The sequence below is a fragment of the Calonectris borealis genome, chromosome 1 (assembly GCF_964195595.1).
Source record: "Calonectris borealis chromosome 1, bCalBor7.hap1.2, whole genome shotgun sequence".
NCBI lineage: Eukaryota > Metazoa > Chordata > Aves > Procellariiformes > Procellariidae > Calonectris > Calonectris borealis.
In genome coordinates this window covers 74739393-74763469 of record NC_134312.1, presented here as the reverse complement: position 1 = coordinate 74763469, position 24077 = coordinate 74739393, and the positions used below count along the sequence as shown (strand labels likewise).

Genomic DNA, 24077 nt, shown 5'->3' with positions numbered 1-24077 from the left:
GGGTTTTTTTATTATTATATTACTCAAATACAAGTTCCAGCCTCAATGTAATACTTCAAAAATTATAAAGCTATGCTTATTGCATGGAAAAGAGATTCCGTAAGAACCAGATCCATGTTTCCATATTACAAATCTCCTCTATTACTGCAATTACATCAAGGTGATGCAAGCACAGAATATTCCCGTGTGTGAAAAGACACGACGATCTTAAAGCTACAACTGAAGATGGTCAATCATTTTACCAATACTAATTCACTACGCCATTTCACAGTCATTGACTGCATAGACCCTGAAAGAACTGCCACTGGTTTAATCCTTGCAAATACATAAGAGATTTTATAGTTGGCATTTGGGGAAAGTCTGATAAAATTAGAATAAAATCCTCATAGTATTTGTTTAATACAATATTTAAAAATGTTTGTGTATACGCATACATGTATTGCTAGTATTCTTTTTTAATTACATTTCATACAAAGACACACAAAATAATGAAAAAGCACATGGAACAAGGCTACACACACATATCATTTGGTGTTAGCTGAAGCAGTTCTCGGATTCCCTTCCAGCCATTCACTCATTCTCATCGTTATACCACTCCCTCAGATAACGCTCAGGTATGTTCATAGAGCTTTTTGGGCTGAACCAGAGTAGGGAACTGGTCCATATTAAAATACTGTTAATTTCCTGGTTGAATTATTTTTATTCCAAGCACATTTACTGTGCCATCTCACAAGGTGGCCAAACAATCTTACAATTTTTCTTCAACTGAACTGAGGGGATGGGCTGGATAGTAACAAGAACTCGCTGGAAACAAAAGTTGCTTAAGTCAGCATTTCAGGCAAAAGAATCACACAGAGAACTGCCCTATAACACAACAGTTATCTAGCAGCGCTCTTCAGAGATGAAGATCATCAGATCTCCATTTCAAAAAGGCAGCAGTAAAGATCTCTCAAGCACTTGCAGAATGCAAACGTGGAGGAATAAAACAGCATTTGTCCAAGTTGAGGTCAACAGAGACATAAAATATCATCAAGAGCAGCATTTGGCCATTTCTACAAAAACATAGGCTATTTTTTCATGAGTAAAGTAAGCTCAAATTTTCCCACTGACAAAAATATACCATATACATTTATAGAAAAAAAATATACACAAAGATAGCTGTGCTATAGTTACACCTGCTATCAACAGGCATCCTGTGAATTGCTAAAAATATATTAATGTAAAACATAACACATATGTGAGTTTTCCACAGCTGGTGTATTTTCCCAGAAGAAACTGAGTAATATTACCCTTCCAACAAACTCTGTTTTGGTTTGCAATTAGGGTTATTTAAGTGACAAATTAAAAACACATTTGGTGAAAAAAAACTGTGGAGACATCCAGTTAAATGAACTGGTTTTAATATGCCTTAGCATTACCATACACCCAAATAAACTGGACTAAGACTCAAAAGAACTTACTATATATCTAATACATGTGGAAATACATTCTACATATTGAATTTATTCTTTGTTTTCCCAAGTAAGTGCTACCCTAACTAATCCAGACAGGTAACTAGAGTGCACTATGTGTGCAATATTAAAACAGACAAAATAACTTGTGTTATTTATTCTAGTTAGGTAACTGAAAAAAAGGTAACCGTAGCAAAAACACATCCAACATGATATTTTCAGAAAGACAGTATGAACATATTTTTTGTATCAATTAACAGTCCGCAATGCTTTGCTACATCATCATCATCAAGAACAGATTCAACATGTTTCCATCCTATTTTACAGTATATTTTTCCACTAGACAATATACAGGTCTTACCAAAACAATATGCAAATAATTCAAGCTCTAAAAATACATTAAGTGCTCTTAATTTACATTTTTAATTATTTTTAAAAAGCTTCCTAAGGAAATAACAGATCAGCCCTGAAATGTCTGAAATGCTAGCAGAAACAAAGAGAAAAGGCTTTTTTAAGCATTTTTTTCAAACTGAAACATTAAAAGCAAAAAGCCATGGATTTGCCTATAAAGAGGAATTAAAATTTTAACTGAAATGTATCAACATGCAAAACACTAAGCAAAAGTATGCCGACCTGATAAATGCTCTTAAAAAAAAAAAAAAAAAAAAACCAGAACAAATGTAAACAAAATCTTGCATAAACAAGATCACAAAGAAATCTGCAAAACCTCACAAAAAAAGAAAATAAAAATATTTAAAATAATTGTTTAGAAATCCTCAATACAGGAAAAAAGGGCTACAAAAAGTCACACAATGTTTTGGAACATACCCGCCTTCTACAGAACCTATGAGGCGATCCTCCCTTAGCAACGGGTAACACAAAAAATGAGAAGAGAATCATCCACTTACTCAGAATAGTAGCTATTCACTTCCATTTCACAGATGTAGCTGATTTTGTTTTCAACAAACGTATATGGTTCTATGTAAGTAGTTCAGGTAGTCAGAAATTGTAATTAAACTAGAATTTATTTCTGAATAGGAAAACATTCATGTTTCTTCCTTCAAGACAATTCACTAATAACATTTTGACAAAAGCAGTATATCATCTATAAAAAAAAAGTTGCAAGGACTATTCCAAAATTTAAACAAGGAATTAAAAACACTATTTTTATTATACAGTCTATTCGGCGTAACAACAGATGGCAGTTTTAGTCCTATGGAGGTTCTTCAAAAACCTGTAAATCTATAAAGCCTTTTTATTGCTTGGGAAGTGGTTTAGCTTTAAGTTATCATTTTTTAAAGGCTACATGCACATAATTTCATGCAGTAGAACGAAGGCTAAATTATGCACCAAACCTGTTTTTCAAAACTGAAAGTTTTCGCAATTATAAATGGGATTTTCACCTTGTTTAAAGCTATTCCAATGTTTCTGAATTTGACTTCTGTAAAAACTTAACTAAATACATGATGGTAAAGTATCAAAGTTACACATGCATCAGTAACCTACAGAGACTAAATAGCGGTAATTTTTAATATAACTGTTTCTTATAACACCAACTGTAATCACTTGAGTGCTGTGCACATTACAGTTATTTCTTCCACTCTTTTCTTAATGCTTTAGTAATATATTAAAATTTAAATAATTTGTGTATAAAAGGGCTATTAAACGTTCAACATTTCCAGTAAGTTTTCAGACCTAAAATTTACACATTTTTTAAACAGAAAGTAACAGGAAACGTTTAACTTACTACAAGCTAAATTTTCACTTTAGTAGATCAGAAATATAAGTATAAAATGCCTTACCCTTTGTTCCAGAGCTGATTGAGTCTGTTGTCTTAGAAGAGTTTTAAATGGGCCCCCTTCTTTTCCAGCACTCCCACTGCCCATTCCTGAAGAATATCAGTACAAATGACATTCAAATAAACATATACTATAATTTGTAATCAAACTTTGATTTAAAAATATATAAACCAGTCATTGAAAACAGTCAAGTTATCCCCATAATTTTAATTTTCAGAAAAAAAATGCTGAGCATCACAGTTTAATTTGGGGTTGGGGGGTGTTGGGTTTTGGGTTTGGTTTTCACGTGACTGGCAGTGGTTTTTTTAGCATTTGGACAAAAACCTCCTGATCTAAGAGATTTTTTTCTGCTGTCAAACAGAATAAAAAAAAAAAACAACTTCAACATACAAAGACTTTAAGACCTGGGCTTGCAATTCTTTCCTATGACATAAAACTTCCTTTTTTTCCTTGTTACTATTGGGAGTTTTGGCTATGATTTCAATATAGAACTACCTTCTCTGCTTTACACAGAAAGTTTCTACATAATCAGATTTTCAGCCCTTATCAAAAAGGGCTGCAAAGTCACCATTAATTCCACTGTTGAACAATACTCTCTGCAGGATTACTCTATAGTCAAATATCTCTCTCTACTATTGTTATCAGCTTAAAAAACATAAATCTGGCTTTCTGAGAGTTTCAGAGTAACTAAATCACCTTTCCTAACCATTGGGAAGAGACTGTGCACATAATTACCACAGTAGCTACATAATGCATGATGGGGACTAAAAACAAAATTGCAAAGGCAATGCACATGTTTTGATTTGAAATATAAACTCTGAAAAAATTACCAATTATTTTTATTTTCTTTAATATCTATGCAATGAAATATTCACTCATCTGATTCATTCAGATAAGCTAAGGACTACTGCTCAGCATTTAAAACTATCACACTTATTTGATTACTGTATTTGCACACACATAACCTGCAGATTATCTATAAATGAAAATAAGAAATAAACTCCAATTTTGCATAATATGGGTAATTCTCTCTTTCCTTCTTTCATGTACTTTACTCCCACCCCTATCCCCCAATACAGGAACTTTTCTGAAGAGATGGGAAGTTTATCAGATACACAAATATCTTTGCTATTGAATTATCTGTTACCAAGGAACTGTATTCTTAACTGTGTCGAGATGCAGGTTATATGTATGACACTAAGTTATTTGCTCTATGGTTAGAAATCACAAAAGTAAAAAACAAACACATACCAAGATTGTGTTTTTCCTAAAGTAAACACAATGCTGGTGAATCAGATTTTCTTGGTAATATTTCATGCCTAAAAACATACTATAATTGGTATTTCTTGTATCTAAAAGCCATCAGTGCTAACTTGACAAAGCAAAAATAAACACCTAAGTTGCACGGGAAAGCACAGGATAAAGAACAAAAAGAAGTGTCAGGAGCAAGATGAAATACAAATACCACATTGCAAACAGTTATGAATGAAGCCAAGATTTTCTTTTACAGAATTAACATAACAATTCCTTGCTAGTTTCCTTTTTCTTCTGATCTAGCATCTAATAAACATGAATGAGATTGTACATATACATCAAAGTGCAGTTATTTGTTTTAACCAAAGACTGGGAGATCTGGAAATAATACCAGACTTAATAATGTACATTAAGTCATTACTAACATTTCCAAAAATTACTAGGCTATCATTACCACATAATTACATATAAAAATACTCTAATTTTTAACAAATATTTTTAGCTGTTCTTGGATAAGGAAACAAAAAGATTAGTATCTGTATAGTCCCATTAAACAAGATTAAATTGCTTTTACTATTTGGCATTGACTCTAAACATCATTGTCAGGGACTATACAGTATTGAATACAGACAAACATAGCATAAATACTGGACGTGAAACAAACTCAAAAAATACAAACTAATTAAAATAGTTTCTACAGAAAAAAGCAGTAATATCAACTATTTAATTTAAATCTATGAAAATAATGCATGTCAGTGAAATGGAAAAGGAGGCAGTACAAATAGAAAGTTTGTACAAGCTTTGTTTAAAAGATTAATTTAAAGAGCAGAGTTGCTAGCCATCGATAGCCATTATTTCAATAAATTATGAATGAATTAATGAGCAAATGCTTGTTCCAAGCAAAATATAGGAACAACAAATTGAAGGGAATAAGGGGGATTAAAAAAATAAGTAAATTATTTTAGTCCAATTACCAAAGGAAATTTTGCAAGGGAAAAGGAGAAAGTTCTCCAGCATAAAATACATATGTTTCAAATCCCATAAGAAGTTCTGAAGCTGTTTCAAGCTTCCGGGGCAGAGGTGAGAGATGGTATGAATAGTCATGTAGCCAGCAGTTTTCAGAGGCTAACTCAACAAAAACGTAGGGTTATAGAAGGCTGTGTGTTAAATGCCCCCATATCAAATAACACCAACATTTTCTCAAAAGTTTGTTTAAAAGGCCATAATAGATTGATCCTACCAGAAGCAGCCAGAAGCAGCTCTTCAGTGAAAGAAACACTTTTCCTCAGAACAACTGGGCTGACATGGCTAGAGTGTAGAGGATTAAGGCTAGACCCCGAGAGGAGGAGACAGGACTTTTTAAGATGTGGGGAATCACAAGAGAGTGTAGGGGAGCTGGGAAACAGGAAAATCCTAGGTCCCTGTGGGGAAGGTGCTGTGGAGGAAAGTAATAGAGACAAAGAGATGTAGATTCAGAAGATGACTAAAGAAACAGATGGAAGAAATCAAAATGAAGCAATTTTTTTTTCTCCAAATGAACCAGCACTTATTGCTGAATTATTTCTTAACATACAAAGAAACGGAATGACAACACAGCTCCACAATGAGGATGAGAAGCATGTTCTCAAAAATTATGACCTCATTAACTGTATTTTGAAATTAATTTTTTAAAAAGCTATGGTAATCTAACATTTATTCTAAATTTTATACAAAATTTGATAACAAATACTATGGAGTGAAAGCTAAATAATACAGTCTTCTCACACACTTAATCTGATTACTTTCATTATTTAGGTATAAAAAGTTATTTTCGAGAGAAGTCATGGATTTGTTTTATGATTTTGAGTCATAAATCTTGTAGAATTCTAAGTTCCCACAAAGAAAAGGAGTTCCCACCTTCTCAATTTCCTCCAAACATATATTATGTCACATCGAAATGTATTACCTAATTAAAATATGTCATGCTTTTTGTCAGCCTGATATTCTGTTATTTTGCAGTGGCATAAAATATATCACTATTCACAGAAGTCATCTAAATTCAAACAAAAACAAGCTTTCTCAGCACAGAATAATTTCCCCTCATTTTTAGACCAGATACAGACCAGAATGGATAACACGATCACAACTGTATTTTATAAAAGACATTAAGGTAATATTCTCCTGACTTGGAGCTACTGAAAACTAGATGTTTAAGCAGATCCAAGTTTCAATCTCCTCTATTTATTTATTCATATTGTGAAATTGTGGTATCTGCACTCTTTTTCCAGGTTAGTCTCCATCTCAAACATGTGAACACACTAGCCACCTGACTGAGAAATAAAGAGGAATATAATGTACTGCAGAAAACACTTCATTTTTCACATCAGCCATTCTGAGTAATGGATATCTCAAATTTGATAATGTTTAATGTGTCACATGAGACGTCTGCATTATCTTTTTTTTTAACACTAACATCACCAACTTTCACACTGAAATATTCCAACTTAATAACAGTCTTAGGAAATGAAAACAGAGGTCTAAACATATACCGTATGTTAAAAACAACATACTGAGTTTAGTATGTTATGGAAGTATCTTCTGCAAATCATCAAATGTTTTGGTAAAAGGTAAAACAAATGACTTGAGATACTGTCCTTTTAAGCTATTAAGATTCAAAATCTAGTATGTAAAAGCAAGATACAGAATTTTTAAATGCAAACAGCAAATCTTCTTAGCACAAGTTTCAGTAGCAGAGTTAAAAGCTGCTAAAGAGACAGTGCTAGTAAGCAAAAGTATGCCCACCGTTAGCTGTAATACTAAAAAAGATAGCTAAAAAATATTTTTATATACTTGAAAATCCCTAAAAAAAGGAGGTACCAATTACACAATCTGTTTCAGTTCTGAATGAACTGACTAAAGACAAGAGGGCCCATCCACATACATAACATTGCCAGGAATTATATAAGGTGCTGCTTTAAAAACTTGACAAATTCACAGTGAGTTACCACCTTCATAAATTCAGAACATTTACATCTATAAAGATGACCATCTACATTACATTCAAATCCTTTACACGACATGATCCTTACCATGGAAAATCTCATCAAAAGAAACAGGTTTTCAAATACTCAGTAAACCAAACACATGAACTTGTGGTTCTCCTACATAATAAGCATGCAGTTATATTTATTGGTCCTTTAAACAAGTGACGACCATAGGTTATCCACAAAACAGTCATCATTTACACAAAAGGACCAAAAAAAAAAAAATCCAAGTGTGCTTTTGTTTGTTTGGTTTTTTTTTAAAAACAGGACAGAGAAGATAGTACTGAGAGACAGCTTCCTAATTGGGAACATTTTTTAACAGATATCTAGGGAATAAATTGGGTAAAATATTTAATATAACTGCATTTGAATGCAACACTGAACTTGTCTGCTTGGAAAAATTCTTGAAAGGGGTGCTATCAAGTAAAGCTGAATCAACTAATTTAATATGCTTAAAAATTGTCTAGACTAGATGGAGACAAGAATGTTCTGAGCTTCAAATACCACAATTTAAAACACCATTTAAAAAGCAACCAAACTTTTATAAACAATTCTGCAAAACATTTTGCCCTATGGTAGCAAAACTCAGGGCATTGGTCACGTAATGGAGAATAAACAGACAGTAATTCTTTGAGTTGTGCTGACATTATTACTGACATGATTCTAACCACAGACTAAAAAAATAAGGAGGAAGGAAACAACTAGTTGAAAAAATTATGATAGACCAATGGAGAAAGAAAAATGCTTTTTGAAGATGACTGGAGTGTAATTTAAGTTACTTTCAAAAAGTATATTGTGTTATGTAAAGCCATTTCCATATACCAAGGAGAATAAAAAGACAGCAGCCGCTACGTTTTTAGTATTGCATTTGCAAAAAGTAGTTAAAAATCACAGAGAAATGTATACAATATACTTACAGCACAAAACATTAGGCTTGAAGACTACATAGTTTCAGTTACACTGTCCTTAACATATTGTGGTGAGATATGTACTCCCGTGATTTGTAATATGAAATGGAGGAAATAAGAAAAAGGCAATTACTTAGGACTCCCTTAATGCTCTGAAATGTTTTATTTCAACTTGAATACAGTTGTGTTACAAATGTCATTTTAATGTTATCCAGAATAGTGGAAATACAGGCAGGATTTAAATTTTCACCCTATAGAAATTCTTTCAAGCTTGAGGTGTGCTACCTGAAGTCTCCAATTTCCACATCATTTTGATAACTTAAATGCCAAAAAGCAAAAAGGGGTTGAATGAAAATATAAAAGAGAAACACAAATTAAACAAAAAGTGGGTGGAAGCGCCTTACCAGTTTTGGGTGTCAAACTCAAATCTGTGTCAGAAGAAGAGGACTGTCGACTGTAGGACTTGGAAGGTGAAAAGGAATAGGTTTGGTTTTTCAGAGGGGTGGAGGGTCCTGATGAATGAGTATTGGGATTGGGATCTTCATTGAAGGGAATCCTGCCAGAAGAAGGTGGAAACATATTCAGTAATCCTGTGCCAAAGGACCTGGCTGACAGCAGCATGATCCAAACACCAGGATGGGATTGGGGCAGGGCCAGCAGCTATTCCTGAGGTGCGAGACTGGGGATGAGGCCAGAGGCAAAGAAATGCTGTTTTATCCATTCAGCATTCTACAGATAGATGCTGATAATCTACAATGAAACAATTAAGCCAAATGAAAGGCATGAGATGTGACAAAAAAATTATATATATGCAAAAGAAAAAATTAAAAACAGTTCATGGCTTTAAAATCTGGTCAAATACAGAATGCTTTGAGTTAGTTTAATAAAGAAAAAATGATTTAAAATTATATTTGTGTTTATACATATTCATACATTTATGTATATACACACACGCATTTTAAGGAAAAAAAAAAAAATGTTTCCTTATCCTATAGCATCAGCAGCATGCCACAGCTAAAAACAGAGCAAAGAGGAGAATCTTTATGGGAACAACTATATTGACAAACAGTTCACTTATGCACAGACTGACTTACCTGCTCTCCAAACCCATCTCTTCCACAAATGGCACATACCCTTCCTATAACCATTTTAAAACCTAAATACCGTATCTGAATTACGCCTGAAAGCAATTATGAACTCCAATCAAAACACGATTTCCTCCAATGACTGTAAAATAGCGAATGTTCTTTAGATACCCCAACTTATTTTTACTTAATTTCTTAGGAAGTAAGCATGTTAAAAAGCAACAAAGAGTGTGGCCTTGTGGAAGAGACTCTAATGCATTTTCAAGAAACCATTGCCTTTGTTTCAGCAGCTGCACACAGAGTAGTTCTTCACTGACAACAGAAGGTGTCTCCATGAGAAAATGAGGGAGAAAAGATGGGTGGTACCTGCCTACACTGCCTGCCTGCCTGCACTTTGCGACCACTGTGCCTGTGGCCTGCCTCTCCCCAGCTCTTGAGTCTGAGCAGTCTCGTACCAGTGTAGATGAGAGTGGGAACAGACACAGAGAAGTTCTGAGTAAGTCGTGAGCCAGTAGCAGTGTGAATTGGGCTGTTGTGAGTCGAGCGGCATCCATGGCTTGGCGGATGAACCAGCGGAGACCTGAGAGAATTTGCAGCCAAGGTGGAAGAAAAGAAAACAATACATACAAACAGGTTGCAAAGTTATGTTATAAATTATTTCAGGGAAGTTTAGCTAGAGGAGATCTCTTACTTTAAGCAGACTCTAAAAATTTTAATTCCTAGCATGCAAGAGTCCAGATGAAATAAAAAGAGAGAAAGGAACAGCTTAAACACTAGCTTGTGAATGGTTAATTGAGTCTTTGGCAACAGGGCATCAAGTTAGTAAAGCCAATAATAAGAAGTATTAGTTGATTGTGCTGGCTTTGAGAAACATTCCTTTTGGACTCATGGGACAATGATTCTGACAATACCCACCACCAAGTTGAACATGGATTATCTGGGGGGTGGTATTTCCACATTTTGCTCCAGAGTGAAAGCCACTGATTTAATTATGAATGCTTTTTAAGTTGGTAGTTACCAGGTCCACCTTTTTTTTTTTTTAAATCACCATTGTTAATTTATGCTGCAGTGTATCCAGAAGCTCTTTTGATGGCAAATTTTTAAAATTAAGACAAGTTAAACAAGCAATGATTTGAAACAGAAACCAGTAATTTTGCGAAGAGCATACTGATGCCTGCACGACAAAATGCCTATTTACTATTGTAATGACACAACAGTTAAAGTTAATGAAAATGGCTACTTCAAATAATACCTCTGGAAACATAGCATAAGTAGTATACTTTTTGGTGTTGTTTTTTACTTCCAGAAATTGGATCACTCTACTAAGCAGAAAGTAACTAATTTATCCAAGCAACAAAGTAGTAACAATTTGAAAAAGACTGCAAGTATTTTTCTATTAATTTGTATAGTCATTAAAAGATTGCATTCAAACTGTGTTTGGTGCTGCAGTAGATATAATAAAGATCACAAAATTCTACCTCTCATCATAAGAAGTTTATTCTGCAAGTACACTGTAACCCTACCTGTTCTGCAATAGTCCTCCCTGTTTTGCAACAGTAAAAAGCAAAGCACACAAGAAAAGACAAAACTACTTCAGGGTCATTCTCTAAATCACTGACGGAATTCAAAATTTATCTTTTCTTATATGCTCAGCATAAACACTCAAACCTAATTTTACTGAACTTGGAAAATCTTGAACAGAGGGTATATCATAAGAAGCCCTCACAAAAATGTTTACTGTACAAACACAGAGTCAAGGCAGAACTAATTATTAGTTAGGAAACTGGTGCATCACAACCCAAGGATATGCAATACATGGCTATATAAATTCAAAAAAGTCATATTAAGGTTTACCACTCCAGCTTATAAAGAAAGAACATAAGTAATCCAACCTAAAACGTTTCAAAATTCTGGAATATAAACTGAGTTGCAGACAAATAAAACTACAAAAAAGAAAAACAAATTCTGGGGAAAAAAAGGAAATCACACTGGTTATGTAAAACTGAATGAGTATGAAAAGAAGAGAGATGAAACTTGTTTTCCTACAAATTATTAATTCATACTTACTCCTTCATTTCTTTGGATGGGGAGTTACATGCAGGTAAAAATGCTGATGTGTTACTTAATTTATCCAACGTGCAGGCTGTTCCTATGGCTCGTACTACTAGTCCAGACTCTCCCTCCAAATCAAAACACTGCAAATAACCAACAACAGCATTTCCTCTCATTTCAAGCACCTTCAAGCCAATCTTCCTTTGCAATTCACCTACAAAACAAAAGGTAAAGAGCTCATAATTGCAGTGAACTTTCCCTATTCTCTTTTGTGGTCTTTGGCCTCTCTTTTTGGAATTTCCAAGTCAGTAAAACAGGTAATAGATTCAATCTTACACAATTATGCCAAGCAGCTGGTCACAATCTCTGCCTCCTATAACATACTGTGATGTTCATGATTTGCACAGCTTTTTCCATTTTTCTCCAAATCTACTCTAATTGCAACATGTTATTTCAGAAATATTTTTGTCTGTTTTTTATTTTCATTAGTTTTTCCCTTTTTTACTTATTTAGACAAAGAGATGGTCAAGATGTGTGCTGGAACACACACAAGTTTCTAAATACTCCTTCATACAGTTCAGAACAATGCAATGTCTTTGAAATCCATGTGGATAGGCATCTACAAATCTCTTTCTTTTTTTTACGAACTTATTTAAGCATATTTCAACCTAATTCATACTTTTTGCTCTTTTTAAATTAACAGTGTTTAATATGCAGCCTCATCTACAAAACGTAACACCAACCAAACAAAACACAATACCAAATATGCCACACACTCACTGCAAACAAAAGACTGCCACTTCTCCTCTATTTACTGCACACAAAGACTGAAAGACTGTTACTGTAAGACAGTGGTCCGCCATAGATACTTACTTAGCAGGATGTTTAAAAAAAAAAAGTTCATTGATCCATGTAGCCTTAGTAATACTAGGTGCAAAATATCATCTCTCTTTTGATGAAAATGAAAGTTTTCCAAAATCCTCTGTTAACAACCTGAAAAAGCCTCACCATCACAAACGATAGCTTAACAGCCCCAATGTCAATGATGTTAAGAAATCAAGTGGAATGAAATGATCACTACTGATTTCTAGAAGCTTGGTTTTTAACATTACCAGAAAAGGTAACATTACCAGAAGGTAAACTTCTTAACAGAGGCTGAAATTACACATGTACTGGTCTTGAAAAAAGTCTCTAAGACTGAAGTAGAGTATGAAAGTTTCTAGCTGAGTGAAAATTGCTACGGATTCCACTCAAACCAAGGTTGAGACTGAATTGTTTTTTACATATAGAACACATAATATGACAGAGAACTATGAAACAGCTTGGGTCATTCTCAGAATTTACAGATTTCTTCAGGATTCTTTAGGTGTGGCCACCAGTAACAATGATTGCAATGTAAAGCATTGTATTACATGACATGAAACAGTATTGCCATGAGGTCTTTTTGGTTTTTTCCTCCACTGTCATGAATAAAAATAGTAATAAAATCTAGCAGAATACTTCCACATGTGCTATTTTATCCACTTTCACCATTTATGCAAGGCAAGAGATATGCAAACATTAATACTATAAACTGACATATCAGGGGAGGTATATTAAAAACCTCATAAAAAGTGAATTCATGTCAGTTATGACAATATTGTTTTTTCACATTTTTCCTCAAAACATGCTGGCTTTCCTCGTGAAGATACTGAGTAACATCTCCATGATATCTTTTCTGTTGCCCCACTTACTAAAAATTCCCATACATGCTTGCAAAAACCAACTACTTTTTCTTATAGTATCTTCCTTAAAACACAGCTGTATCTACAAGAAACCTGACAACATTAAGAGCCAACCTGACAACGTTAACATTAGAGAACTGAAAACACTGCCTATCGTTCTAGTGGCTATTTTTCATCATTTCTTTGTATTTGTTACACCTTCAATATTGTCCACCTTTATCAATTAGTTGTCTCTTGTCTTAGTGTGTAAGTACTCTAGAGTAGGAGTGTTTTGTTTTGTTCTATTGGCACTGAAACAGGAGGATCTTAGTTCACAATTGTTGTTCAGAAGCATCAGTAATACAAAAAAAAAAAAACCAAAAAAAAAAAAAACAAAACCTGTGAAGATACTTGATACTGTGGAGCTGTAGAGACATCAACTGACTCTAATCTCTGGTCTCTCCAGGAATTGCAGGTATGTCCTGCAGAATCGGTGCAAGGCAATACAGAAGTATGCTTGAGAAACAATGAACCAATCTTGACTTTGAAAACATGGGATGAGTAAGATCAGTATTAATACACACTGCATCTGAGATGGTGTATATTTCTTCACATATTTCAAAGTAGTTTGAAGAGGGTGGAGTAGTTTATTATTTTAATTGTTTGAGTCAAAATGTTAAGACGACTTTCAGGAGAGTTCCACAGGTTTATAAGACCTTGCTAAAAACAATCAACAAATTAGACAGTAGCATAGCCTCACCAAGAAGGAAAGGAAAGAGAGAGAGAGCGCGAGAGCGCGCGAGAGCGAGAGCGCGAGAGGGGGGGGGAGCGCGAGGGAGAGCGAGAGCAAAAGAGAGAGCAAGAGCGCGACAGCAAGAGCGCGAGCAAGAAAGCGCGCGAGCAAGAAAAAGAGAGTCAGCCATACTGGCCATCAATTAGGGCAATAGAACCTTCAGAAACAGAAGCCACTATGAACTGAAAAAATAAACATAATTAATACCAAAAATCATATACAATGTTATCTTAAGCAAGTCACTTATTTAAAGGGTCAATATTTTTAAAAGCGGTAATAACCATTACAGCCCACATATTTAATACCTGACATGAGTGAAATAAGTCTTTGTCTAGCCTCATTTGATGCCCTTGGTGTACGAATTCGGTCTATCCACTGGTATTCTGGGTCTTCATTAACTACAAGTTCTTCCACAAATCCATGAATTACTACTGCTCTGTAACACTTAGGAATAGATGTAGCTGTTAAAAAAAAAATAAAAGATGTAAGGCATGAGTCTATAAGCCAAGAATTCCATGAAAAACACAAAATTACATGTAAAAAGTGATGTGAATGATTCCAGAAAGTAATCCACATGATTTTCTGCTAAAATGTGGACATACTCTAAGCAGTTTTGCTCTGGGAGACTCTGGAACACTGATAAAATAACTGACCAGTGTATCAGTTACAACACATACCATTATGAAACTTTTTCACTTTGTGCCTCTTTAACAGGATATGCACCCAAAGTAACACAACGTGCATATGCACATGCACTGAAATGCACCTTCAGAAAGATAAGGGGGGAAAAAATCAGTTATTTACATTGTTTTGAAATATGAACAGTAAAAATTTATTTTACAAAAAAAGAAAACTAAACAATTTTCTGCATTTGCTGCTGGCTTCAATGTAATCTCCACTGGGCTTATGCAATGATGAAAGAAAGGTGATGCAATGGTGAAAGAAAGGAAACTGACAGAATAGGTAAAGAACGAGAAGAAGCAGGGGGGAGTTTTCTGTTCAAATAAACTTTTTTCCTCTACTTACTGCAAAAAAACTTGACTCCACAGGATGACTGCCTAAATCTGTTTAAATCATTGAAGAGATCTACTTTCACCACCACATTGATCTCCCCACGTATACCTATCAATAAAAAACATGAAAAATTAGAAGCTGTGTCAGAAACAAATACAAAACTAGCCCTATTAATTATTCCCTAATACTAGTAATTAATGCACTTTCTATTACCAAGGAGGTAGTTTTTCTGCAAAGAATATACTATAACCCTGCTAGAACAGCTCTATTCAACTGGCAGTTCATGTGTCAATTCTAGCCTGGCCCAGAGGAGCAGGAAGACATTTCCTTGCCTCAGCTCTGATGCAGAGACGCCCTCTCAGAGGAAGTTTCCAGTTCTGCACAGCCTTTGAGGCTGAAGCTATGCAAGCAACAGTCCTCAAATACTTGCTGCACCAAACAGAACTTTAGAAGAAAGATGGAGTTGGGAAAAGAGAAGTCATCAGCCTTCTGATACTGCAGTGGCCTCTGCTGCAGTGAGCCAGTGCTTCCTCTGCTCCTTTGCCCTGTACCATCAATGCAGGAAGAGTATAAAATCAGTATCTAAGTACCGTGACTGTCCCAAGATACCCTTAGCACAAAAGGTCGGAAGTACTAACTTTTGAGTATAGATGCCTTGAAACTGGAGTCCTGTCCACATCAAAAAGCTCTGACCAATACCAAAGAGCTTTTACATTTTCTCCCTGAAATGGTTTCAAAATCACAGTAAAGCTACTCTCTGAAGTTCAATCCAATGAGAAAATTTATGGTTCTTTCTAGAACCACAAAGTGACACAGTAAATATTTGTAAAATACTTCGATGATGAGAAGAAATATATTAAAGATAAAGCTTTTAGATAAAGCTTAATTTTTAGCCACAATAATGTGGCCATTATTAATAATGGAATATTTCCTCAACACAGAGCCATTCCTTTTTGATTTTTCTACTTTTCTATTCTGAGCTTTTTCTTCTTTTTCCCCACCGAGTAACAAAATCGTTTCACATATTATAGGTTCTGACATATTGAGGACTAAACTTCTTGATGAGTCTGATCTCTAGTGTCTTTAGAAGCCTTTATCACATAAATATATGACACACAAAAAAGCATTACGTTCATAGATTGACTCTGACATTATTGCAATAAAGTTACCTAAATCTATCTTCCAATAGAAAGAAGCCTTCAGTTACTGTAACAGGAAGTGCATCAGGTTCACATATTTTCACAAATAATCATGTTAAGGTGCAAAAAGTAATTTTTTAAATAAAAATTTATAAACATTATATTAATTATGTTTTTAAGGAAGCATCAATTGCTGTTTACCAAGGATCAAGAGAACTAGAATCTACTTATATGAGCATGAAAATATAAGAATTCTAATTTTACTCAAATAAAAAAAGAAGCTGAAATACTAACAGATCTAGAAAAATATAGAGAAATCTAATTCTCTCTGACACACAAGTTGTACACATCCTCAGACAAGTGTTCACCTAATGTAACTTCAAAAGAAAATGTACGACAGGAAAATGTGAATAGAATAAAAGGATAAGTAAGAAAAATACATGCAGTATTGCTCAAAAAAAACCTTCTTCAGTATAACTGTTTTAAATGTAAAAAATGCTTTGCATCAGCTACGATGATCATCCAGTAAATACTATTATTCCCCAACAACTATTTATAATTAGCTTTTAACATAGTTCGGTCATTTAATTCACACCGGATAATGAACAAGGGTGATAATGACAACTGCATAGATGTTCTGCAATAAGGTATTCAAGAAGCAAGCTAGCTGCTGTAAACTGACCTTGACTTTCTGGGACAAAAGCTGTGGTTAATTAAAATCAAAGGCAAAAATATGATTAACTTCATTTTCTCATACCTTCAAGATATTCTGATGAAATCTACCTAGCACTAAGAATACTTTCTGCAGGGAAAAGGAATTTCATCCTGTACTTTATGTTGAAGATATGTCACATCCTGTCACTCCATCTCAAGTGAAGTTTATATAACATCCCAGGAAGGCACACCCCAAGTGACTTTAGCAAAACCATATTCTTTTAGTAAACACGGGGTAATTGGAAAAGTATGTTTGGGTCTTTTTTTTTAATTTGAATTTTGCAGTAACTATTTTAAATACCATGCGAAGATTTCTTCCACTTGTCACAAGTTCTATGAAAGGCATTCTGCCAAGCACTAGTCTGAACTACTATGCCAGAAATTTTCTCATGCCAGAAATAAGGAAAAAAGCGCCAGAAAAGTAGCTTTCCAGCTCCCAATGCTAAAATTATTACAAATTTCTGAAGACAGCTTACAGAAATGAAGACTGTAAGAAGCAGATTACATCTCAAACAATATTTTTTTACTTCTAAATTAGCAAATCTTACCATGAATGGTATCATAAATAGGAAACCATCCTGAAATAACTGTAGCTGCTTCACTATAGAGCAAAGGATCAATATCTATGTACACTTTGCCAATAGCATCATTAGCACTGTAGGTATCGTGATCAAGAACGGTGATTTGGAGAGGCTCATCTTGTAGCTCTTCATCATCTACCTAGAAACAAATATAAACATGGAAACTGAGTATTTAAAAAAAATGCAGGGAAACATTGTTGAAAAACAAATGCAAAAAAGAGGGGAGTTAGTTATGTACAGTGACCTGACACAGATAAATCTGTAATTTCAATTTCCTGTATCTGAACAATGCATTCACTTATTTTGATTTTGCCCTTCACAGACTGGTGAAATCCTGGAACCAGAGTTATCACTGGGAGAAGAACAGAAAAGCAAGATTACAGTGACTAAACGTTTTAAAATTCCACGATTTGTTCTAAGTCACATACCCTAGATTGTCTACCCATCTCCACAATACATACTTTTCATTAAAAAAAAAAAAAGAAAATTTAAGAGAAAGCATCTCAGAGGACTACTATACTCTGAAGTTATGATTATTGTTGCTCTCACCCTTCCAAACTGCTCAGTGGCTTAAAAGAAGACAAGGCATTTTATACAACCCATTGTAAAAATTCAGTAATTTCAGACATGCGCTTTCCTAAATAAATGCAATAATCCATCTGCAGATACCTCAACTATTTTTTAGGACATACAAAGACAGACATTCTACAACTTTTTGTGTTGAACATCACAAACCAAGAATAGGGTTTGCTAAATGCAACAGGATGACTCATGTAAGTGTTTGCAGAATTATAACATGTAGTCTTGCAAGAAGCTCTAACTACACACATACACACACACTTACGATGTCTTAAGCAGAAAGTGTTTTTTCCACTCTTTGAAATGTGGAATTTTTTTTCCCCAATATTGCTGTTTGGCTCTTTTCTTTCCCAAATCCATTTTTCCATGCAAAAAGATAGAATTTTGAGACTTCTGTTATTGTCAAAAAAAACTCTTTCTGAACAGAAAGAGTTAACTCTCCACACAGATCAGCTCTTTCCCCTCCCCAAAAAACACGACCCCAGGGACTGAAACATACAAAAAGAAAACTGATTGAATTTCAACACCACAGTACTACTTTCTTAATCAACATGGATTGCTGATTAAGAGATGCTCTTAATCAAGCATTCCGTATTGATTAATAATCTGCCTAACCGTACTATTTTATATTTGCTCTAAAATACTTCTAACATTACCAGCTATTACATTATTCATTACATGTACATATATTTACAACCATGTTTCTACTGTAATATTATCTTAGAACACTATAAATTAACCAGTACTATATACTCAAATGTTTTAACAATTAATTTATTCTAAATACCATGACTTTTTTTTAAGTAATTAAAAAAAATGCAATAACAAAAAAAAAAAAAAAAGAATATGTAAACACTCATTCAGGGCATAATGTCAAAGGACATCAATGAATCAGATCCTGGAAAGCAACAAGCAATTACAAGAAAATGCTGAGTGCCCTCATTTTTACATAAGGAAATGGGAAAAGAAAGCGTCCAATAATTGGTGTCCCAGCTTTTTATTTTGTAATTTTCTCATAGGAATTCTCCATTTTCTTCTTTGTCAAGTGCATTATTTTTGCAATCCAAAGTAACATTTCAAATCTCAATTAACTTTCCTTCCTCAAAATTACCCCTTTAAAAAAAATACAAGCACACCCGTACTGACATCTGAAAGTCTAATCCATAATGCTATTTTCCTCCCACTTTTACCTCTGCCTTGTTTTTCTTATTATTACCCAGAATAACATTTGAGTTGGATCCAATCTGGCAAGCTTTTATCTTTACAAACAGTCCTAAAAAGCCAATGAGACACCTTTAGCAAACAAGGTCTAACTGTAGATAGGTTTGCTGAAAAGGCTTCATGTGTACTTAAACAGAAACACACTTCACTCCTCGAAACTCATTTTCTGCCTGAAATGAAATTATTTCATTAAGGGTATCTAAACCAGAGTGTCTACATAGATAAAAGCAAACTGTTAAAAAATACTTACTTCAAATTTGAACCACTCAGAATTCCACTGAGGATTAAGTGATTTGGGATACACATCTGTCTTAAATGTTGTATTTCCAAATTTTACCTAAAAATACAAGCATTCCATTATTAATAATAAATATTAATAAAAAAATAGAAATTCATTAAATCTACACGTGCAAATAATTTCAAATACATATTTCAACAGTATCAAAAATCCTTTTCAGTGTGAGTGGCTTTTTTAATCAATTCACATGAATCAGTAACTTTTCACGTATCAACAAGACTTCCAATAAATCTCTCTCCCACTTTTAAAATAATTTCTTTTACTCCTCAATCACTTGAGAGGTAAAAATATTGCTTATATTGGCTATTCAAAGTCACTTGGTACACTCTCTTTTGCCTTCTGTTTAGAAATATTGTAAGCAAAAGTATTCTATCTAAATATTGATAGTTATGTCCTATGACTGTTCTCTCTAGGGTTTCTAAAACAGCTTTATTGACAATTTATAAAAGAAATATAGAAATAGAATGGTAACATTGGTAAATTTATCTCTTAAATTCAAGAAATCTCCCCAGATACACACCAGAAAATAACTGAAACCATCCCCATTAACTGCAACCTTGATATGCTGGACACAGATCAGTAAATTCAGAGCAGCAAGGGGGAAGCACCTTATTAGTTTCTATTCCTTTCTTAAAAGTATAGAAAATTCCAGAAAGCATATAGGCAAAAACGTTAGAGGGACTACATATCTACATACATATCTCTCTCTATATATATATCCCTGTAACCTCCAGTTACTGAAGATTAAATATTCTCCATACTTCTATTGGTTAATGCACCTTCAACCCCATAATAGCCTATTTCAGGAATCTCCATTTGGTCTCCATAGGAGTCTATTTCAGGACGACCCCAATTGTTTGTTTTGGGGTTTTTTTTTTGTTTGTTTGTTTGTTTGTTTTAAAAAGTGAAACTGAATTTCTGTGATGCTCTATAGGTCAAGAAACCATGCTGTACAATGCAAGAGCCTTTATTTCACTGCAGCTTTCATTCCAAACCATTTACAAACACTTCTAGTTCTCTAAATGTTGCCTCTCGAAATAATTAGTATTTCAACTCATACCAACTATCTGGTGGTACTTACAAATACCCAAAGTTATGTTTTTGAACTCATTCAAGATTCTTAAGAAAATAATGAGCATGCCAATATAAAAGAAATGCTGCAGTCAAAGACAGTTATGGATTTTGAATGCTGTTTTCTTTTTAAAATTCTAAATGGGTTTTGGAGACTAAATTTAGGCTTAGCTTCTAAAAACTGTACAGCAATTTTTTAAACACTTTTGCTCAAGGAAGTATTAAATAAACACTTTATACATTTCAGTAATATGGTGATTATTTTGCATAGGTGCATACGCCAACTCTAAAGAGATTCTGCACTTGCTTAAGTACACCCAGTGAATTTAAAAAGCCTAAAGCACTGCAGAAATGGACTATGAGTTCACACTGAGCTCTGTACATATAACCGTACGTACCTCAGTGAACAGAACTCTGTAGAGTATTTGTGACCAAAGAAACAAATAAAAAAAATGGTGGGGTCCCCTATTTGATTCAATGAACAGTAATGCTTTTCGAAAATAAGTTACTTCAAAGTAAGCTTTAAAGTTAAAAGCCAGAGTGGTATGAAAACACAGGACTAAGCAACCTTAGTGTAAAACATCACCCAACTATCAAAAGGTGGATGCAGCCTATGTGCACACAGAAAACTAACAGCACTGTCACTTAGAATGTATATTCATCACACAAAGCAGTATAATAAAGTGATACCGATACTAGTTTTAACTGAGCTATCTTATATACCAGAAGCTGCCAGGATGCAACAGCCCAGAGCTCCACCCAACCTATTTTTACATGTTATCTCGGGAGTAAATTAGCTCCTGAAGCCCCAGGCAGCTATAACTGAACTTCTCCGGTAGTCAAGCTAGTTCATTAAAGCTAGTAGAGATAATCAAGCACTACACTGCTGTCCGCTGTACAAATTTAGAAGCACAATTACAGAAGAAATTGTGCTAATTTGCTCCAGATCACACATGCTAGCGAAGTCCACGTTATGCATTACCGGAGCCAAGTAAGAGCTCTAAAGCCTTTTCTCATTTTCTTTTCTAATTCTAGATTTATATTAGAAAATTTAACAAGGAAACTAAAGGCTAGTAATCAACTAAGACGCTCACATTACTTCAGCTTTTCATTTTTATTTAAGTGAAAATGTTTTGTAAAGGTTTTCAGGAACTTTACACTGAAAAATAAAACAGTAGTTTCACGCTCAATTTATTTTGACATAAATCTCACCTGCTGCCTTGCCTATTCTGTATGTGGAAAGGGTAGTTCCTACAGTCTTTCTAAGTAACAGTCCTAAAAGCAAGGCCCCATCTACGTATTTCTTCAGCCTTATTTGTGCCAATACATTCATGAAACTGCACATAAACCCAGCTAAGCAAATTGATTTTTCTGAAAAATTTTATTTTCCTTTTTTGCTGAGCCAGTCTTTAACCAGATGAATTTCCAAATCTATTTTGCTACACAGCTACTCAGACGGTGGGGTTGGCACAGACGGAGCAGGGCTGGGAACAAGTGACCAACAGGAGAGGAGAGCTGTTTCTCCTCAAGGCAGCATAAAACCAGACCAAATTAAACTCATTAGAGAACTGTATTTCCTACTCCTGTTTTCCCTGTCTCATAGTAGCACGCATCAAGTTGTTGAAGGCTGCCTATTAATGAAATTCAAAATTACAAGAGAAATGTGTATAAATTAAAAACTGACTCATGAAACATCTGAAACCAAACACTGAAACATTAAATTAAAGGATTGTCATTCATGTAATAAAATAGAACTGTGTACTTTTTCAGCTCCTTTGAAAAGCACAAGAAATACATTTTCACTTTATTACTAATTTACTATTCCGCTAAGCAATGCGCTTAATGTCTAATGTCAACCAAATTTTTAAACACCAAACCCAATCAGTACTTATATACCAAAATCTATTTTGATATTACTATTATCAGATTTCTCAATTTATACAGTTCTAGAAAGACATTCTGTCTTCCTACCTTAATTCCAGTATTGTGTCAACCTCAATTACTATTTGTGGTACAAGCATGCATTTGCATAGCATTCCATTTTTAAACACTTCTTTGCTTTTTCTGAGAGTATGATTTCTGAATCTATGGAATGTTTCTGAAATGTTCCAAGTTACTCATATTGGAAATAATGAATCATAGAACAGAAAGATCATGTCAAGTTATTTTACAATCCTTTCCTGAGAAACGCCTTATGTATTGCCTGTTAACTATATAATTGTAAAGAAGGTTGGAGTTAGATAGTTTCGGTGCAATACAGTGATTTAAACATGCAAACAATATTAAGTATTTGTGCAATAAAAATCTTCTTCGAAAATATTTTAGTATTTCAAATACTTTAAAGCGAAATATGAATATCGGCCTTAAGAGTAAAGCCTGCACAACCACTCTGCACTTCATATATTCAGAGACACAGATTACTTGAACACGCTTTTACTACTTCTCCATCCTGCTTACAACGCATCTATCGAATCCTGAAATGGATTCCATTTGGCTGCGGAATAAACAAGAGCCGTTCATTAACAACGTTCAGCCAAGAGAGACTGAAAAAGAGCAGAATATTTCTAAAATGCCATTCAAATTCTACACGGCTGTCAGGTAAAAATCACACCGAAGGATAAACCAGACACTGCTCTTAAAACACCCCTGCGGACATGGGCTCAGGGTGCTCGTTGCCATTTCTGCAGCCCCTTTGCGGGGCGTGCTCGCCCACCTGGCCCTGGCCGGGGCTGGCCCACCCTCCCCGCGCGGAAGCGTGCGGCTAACAGAACAGCTTCTCCGGACGAGCCCGGAGGCACGAAACGCGTCCCAGGGCGGGGCTACCCAGGGGAGCCGCGGCCGGCAGCGTCCCAGGCAGCCCTCCGCGGCAGCGTACGTGACCGCGGCGGCACCTGTCACGGCAGCGCAGCCGGCCAGCGGGGGGCGTCCCGCGCGGCCGCGGTAGCTGCCCACCCCCCGCCCGCGGCCCGGGTTGCCTCGGCCGCAGGTGCCTCGGCCGCGCGGGCCCGGCGGCAGGTGCGCGGGCCCGAGGCGCCAGCCGGCGGGGCCGCCCTCCTCCTCCTCCTCCTCCCCCGCCTCCCCGGGGCTCAGCGCCCCTCCCCTCCCGCGAACCTCCACAAAGGCGTCGGTCAGGTCACTGGCGCGGTCCATCACCGGCAAATGGCGCCCTGCCACGATTTTGACCTTCAGCTTCCCCGGCATCTTCCTCCTCCGCCTCCCGCCGGCTGCAGGGAGAAAACAACAGCGCGTGTCCCATAGAGCGGCACGCCACACGGGCGGGGGAGCGGGCGCGCATGCGCCGCGGCGAGCAACGGTCTGCGGCTGCCTGCCCATGCCCGGCGCCGCTGCCCAGACCCAGCGCCGCAACGGCCGCGGGGCACGCGCGCCGTGAC

At 35.5% G+C, this 24077-nt stretch overlaps 1 protein-coding gene across 28 annotated transcripts in view; it reads right to left on the bottom strand.

Annotated features, from left to right (window-relative positions):
- C2CD5 (C2 calcium dependent domain containing 5) overlaps window positions 1–24077 on the bottom strand; it is a 68916-nt gene that overhangs the window by 44648 nt on the left and 191 nt on the right. For 4 of the 28 annotated variants that reach the window (XM_075160543.1, XM_075160571.1, XM_075160579.1 and 1 more), the window contains exons 1-8: window positions 23797–24026; window positions 19567–19653; window positions 17484–17655; window positions 15095–15190; window positions 14374–14529; window positions 11588–11786; window positions 8840–8991; window positions 3254–3339 (exon numbers count right to left, since the gene is read on the bottom strand). In XM_075160543.1, coding sequence (XP_075016644.1) covers window positions 3254–3339; window positions 8840–8991; window positions 11588–11786; window positions 14374–14529; window positions 15095–15190; window positions 17484–17655; window positions 19567–19653; window positions 23797–24018 — 1170 coding nt within the window. In that variant the 5' untranslated portion in view covers window positions 24019–24026. Of the gene's footprint in view, window positions 1–3253; window positions 3340–5744; window positions 5940–8839; window positions 8992–9975; window positions 10101–11587; window positions 11787–14373; window positions 14530–15094; window positions 15191–17483; window positions 17656–19566; window positions 19654–23796; window positions 24036–24077 lie in introns of those variants that run through there. The other 24 variants (XM_075160697.1, XM_075160664.1, XM_075160672.1 and 21 more) reach the window with 19 other exon arrangements.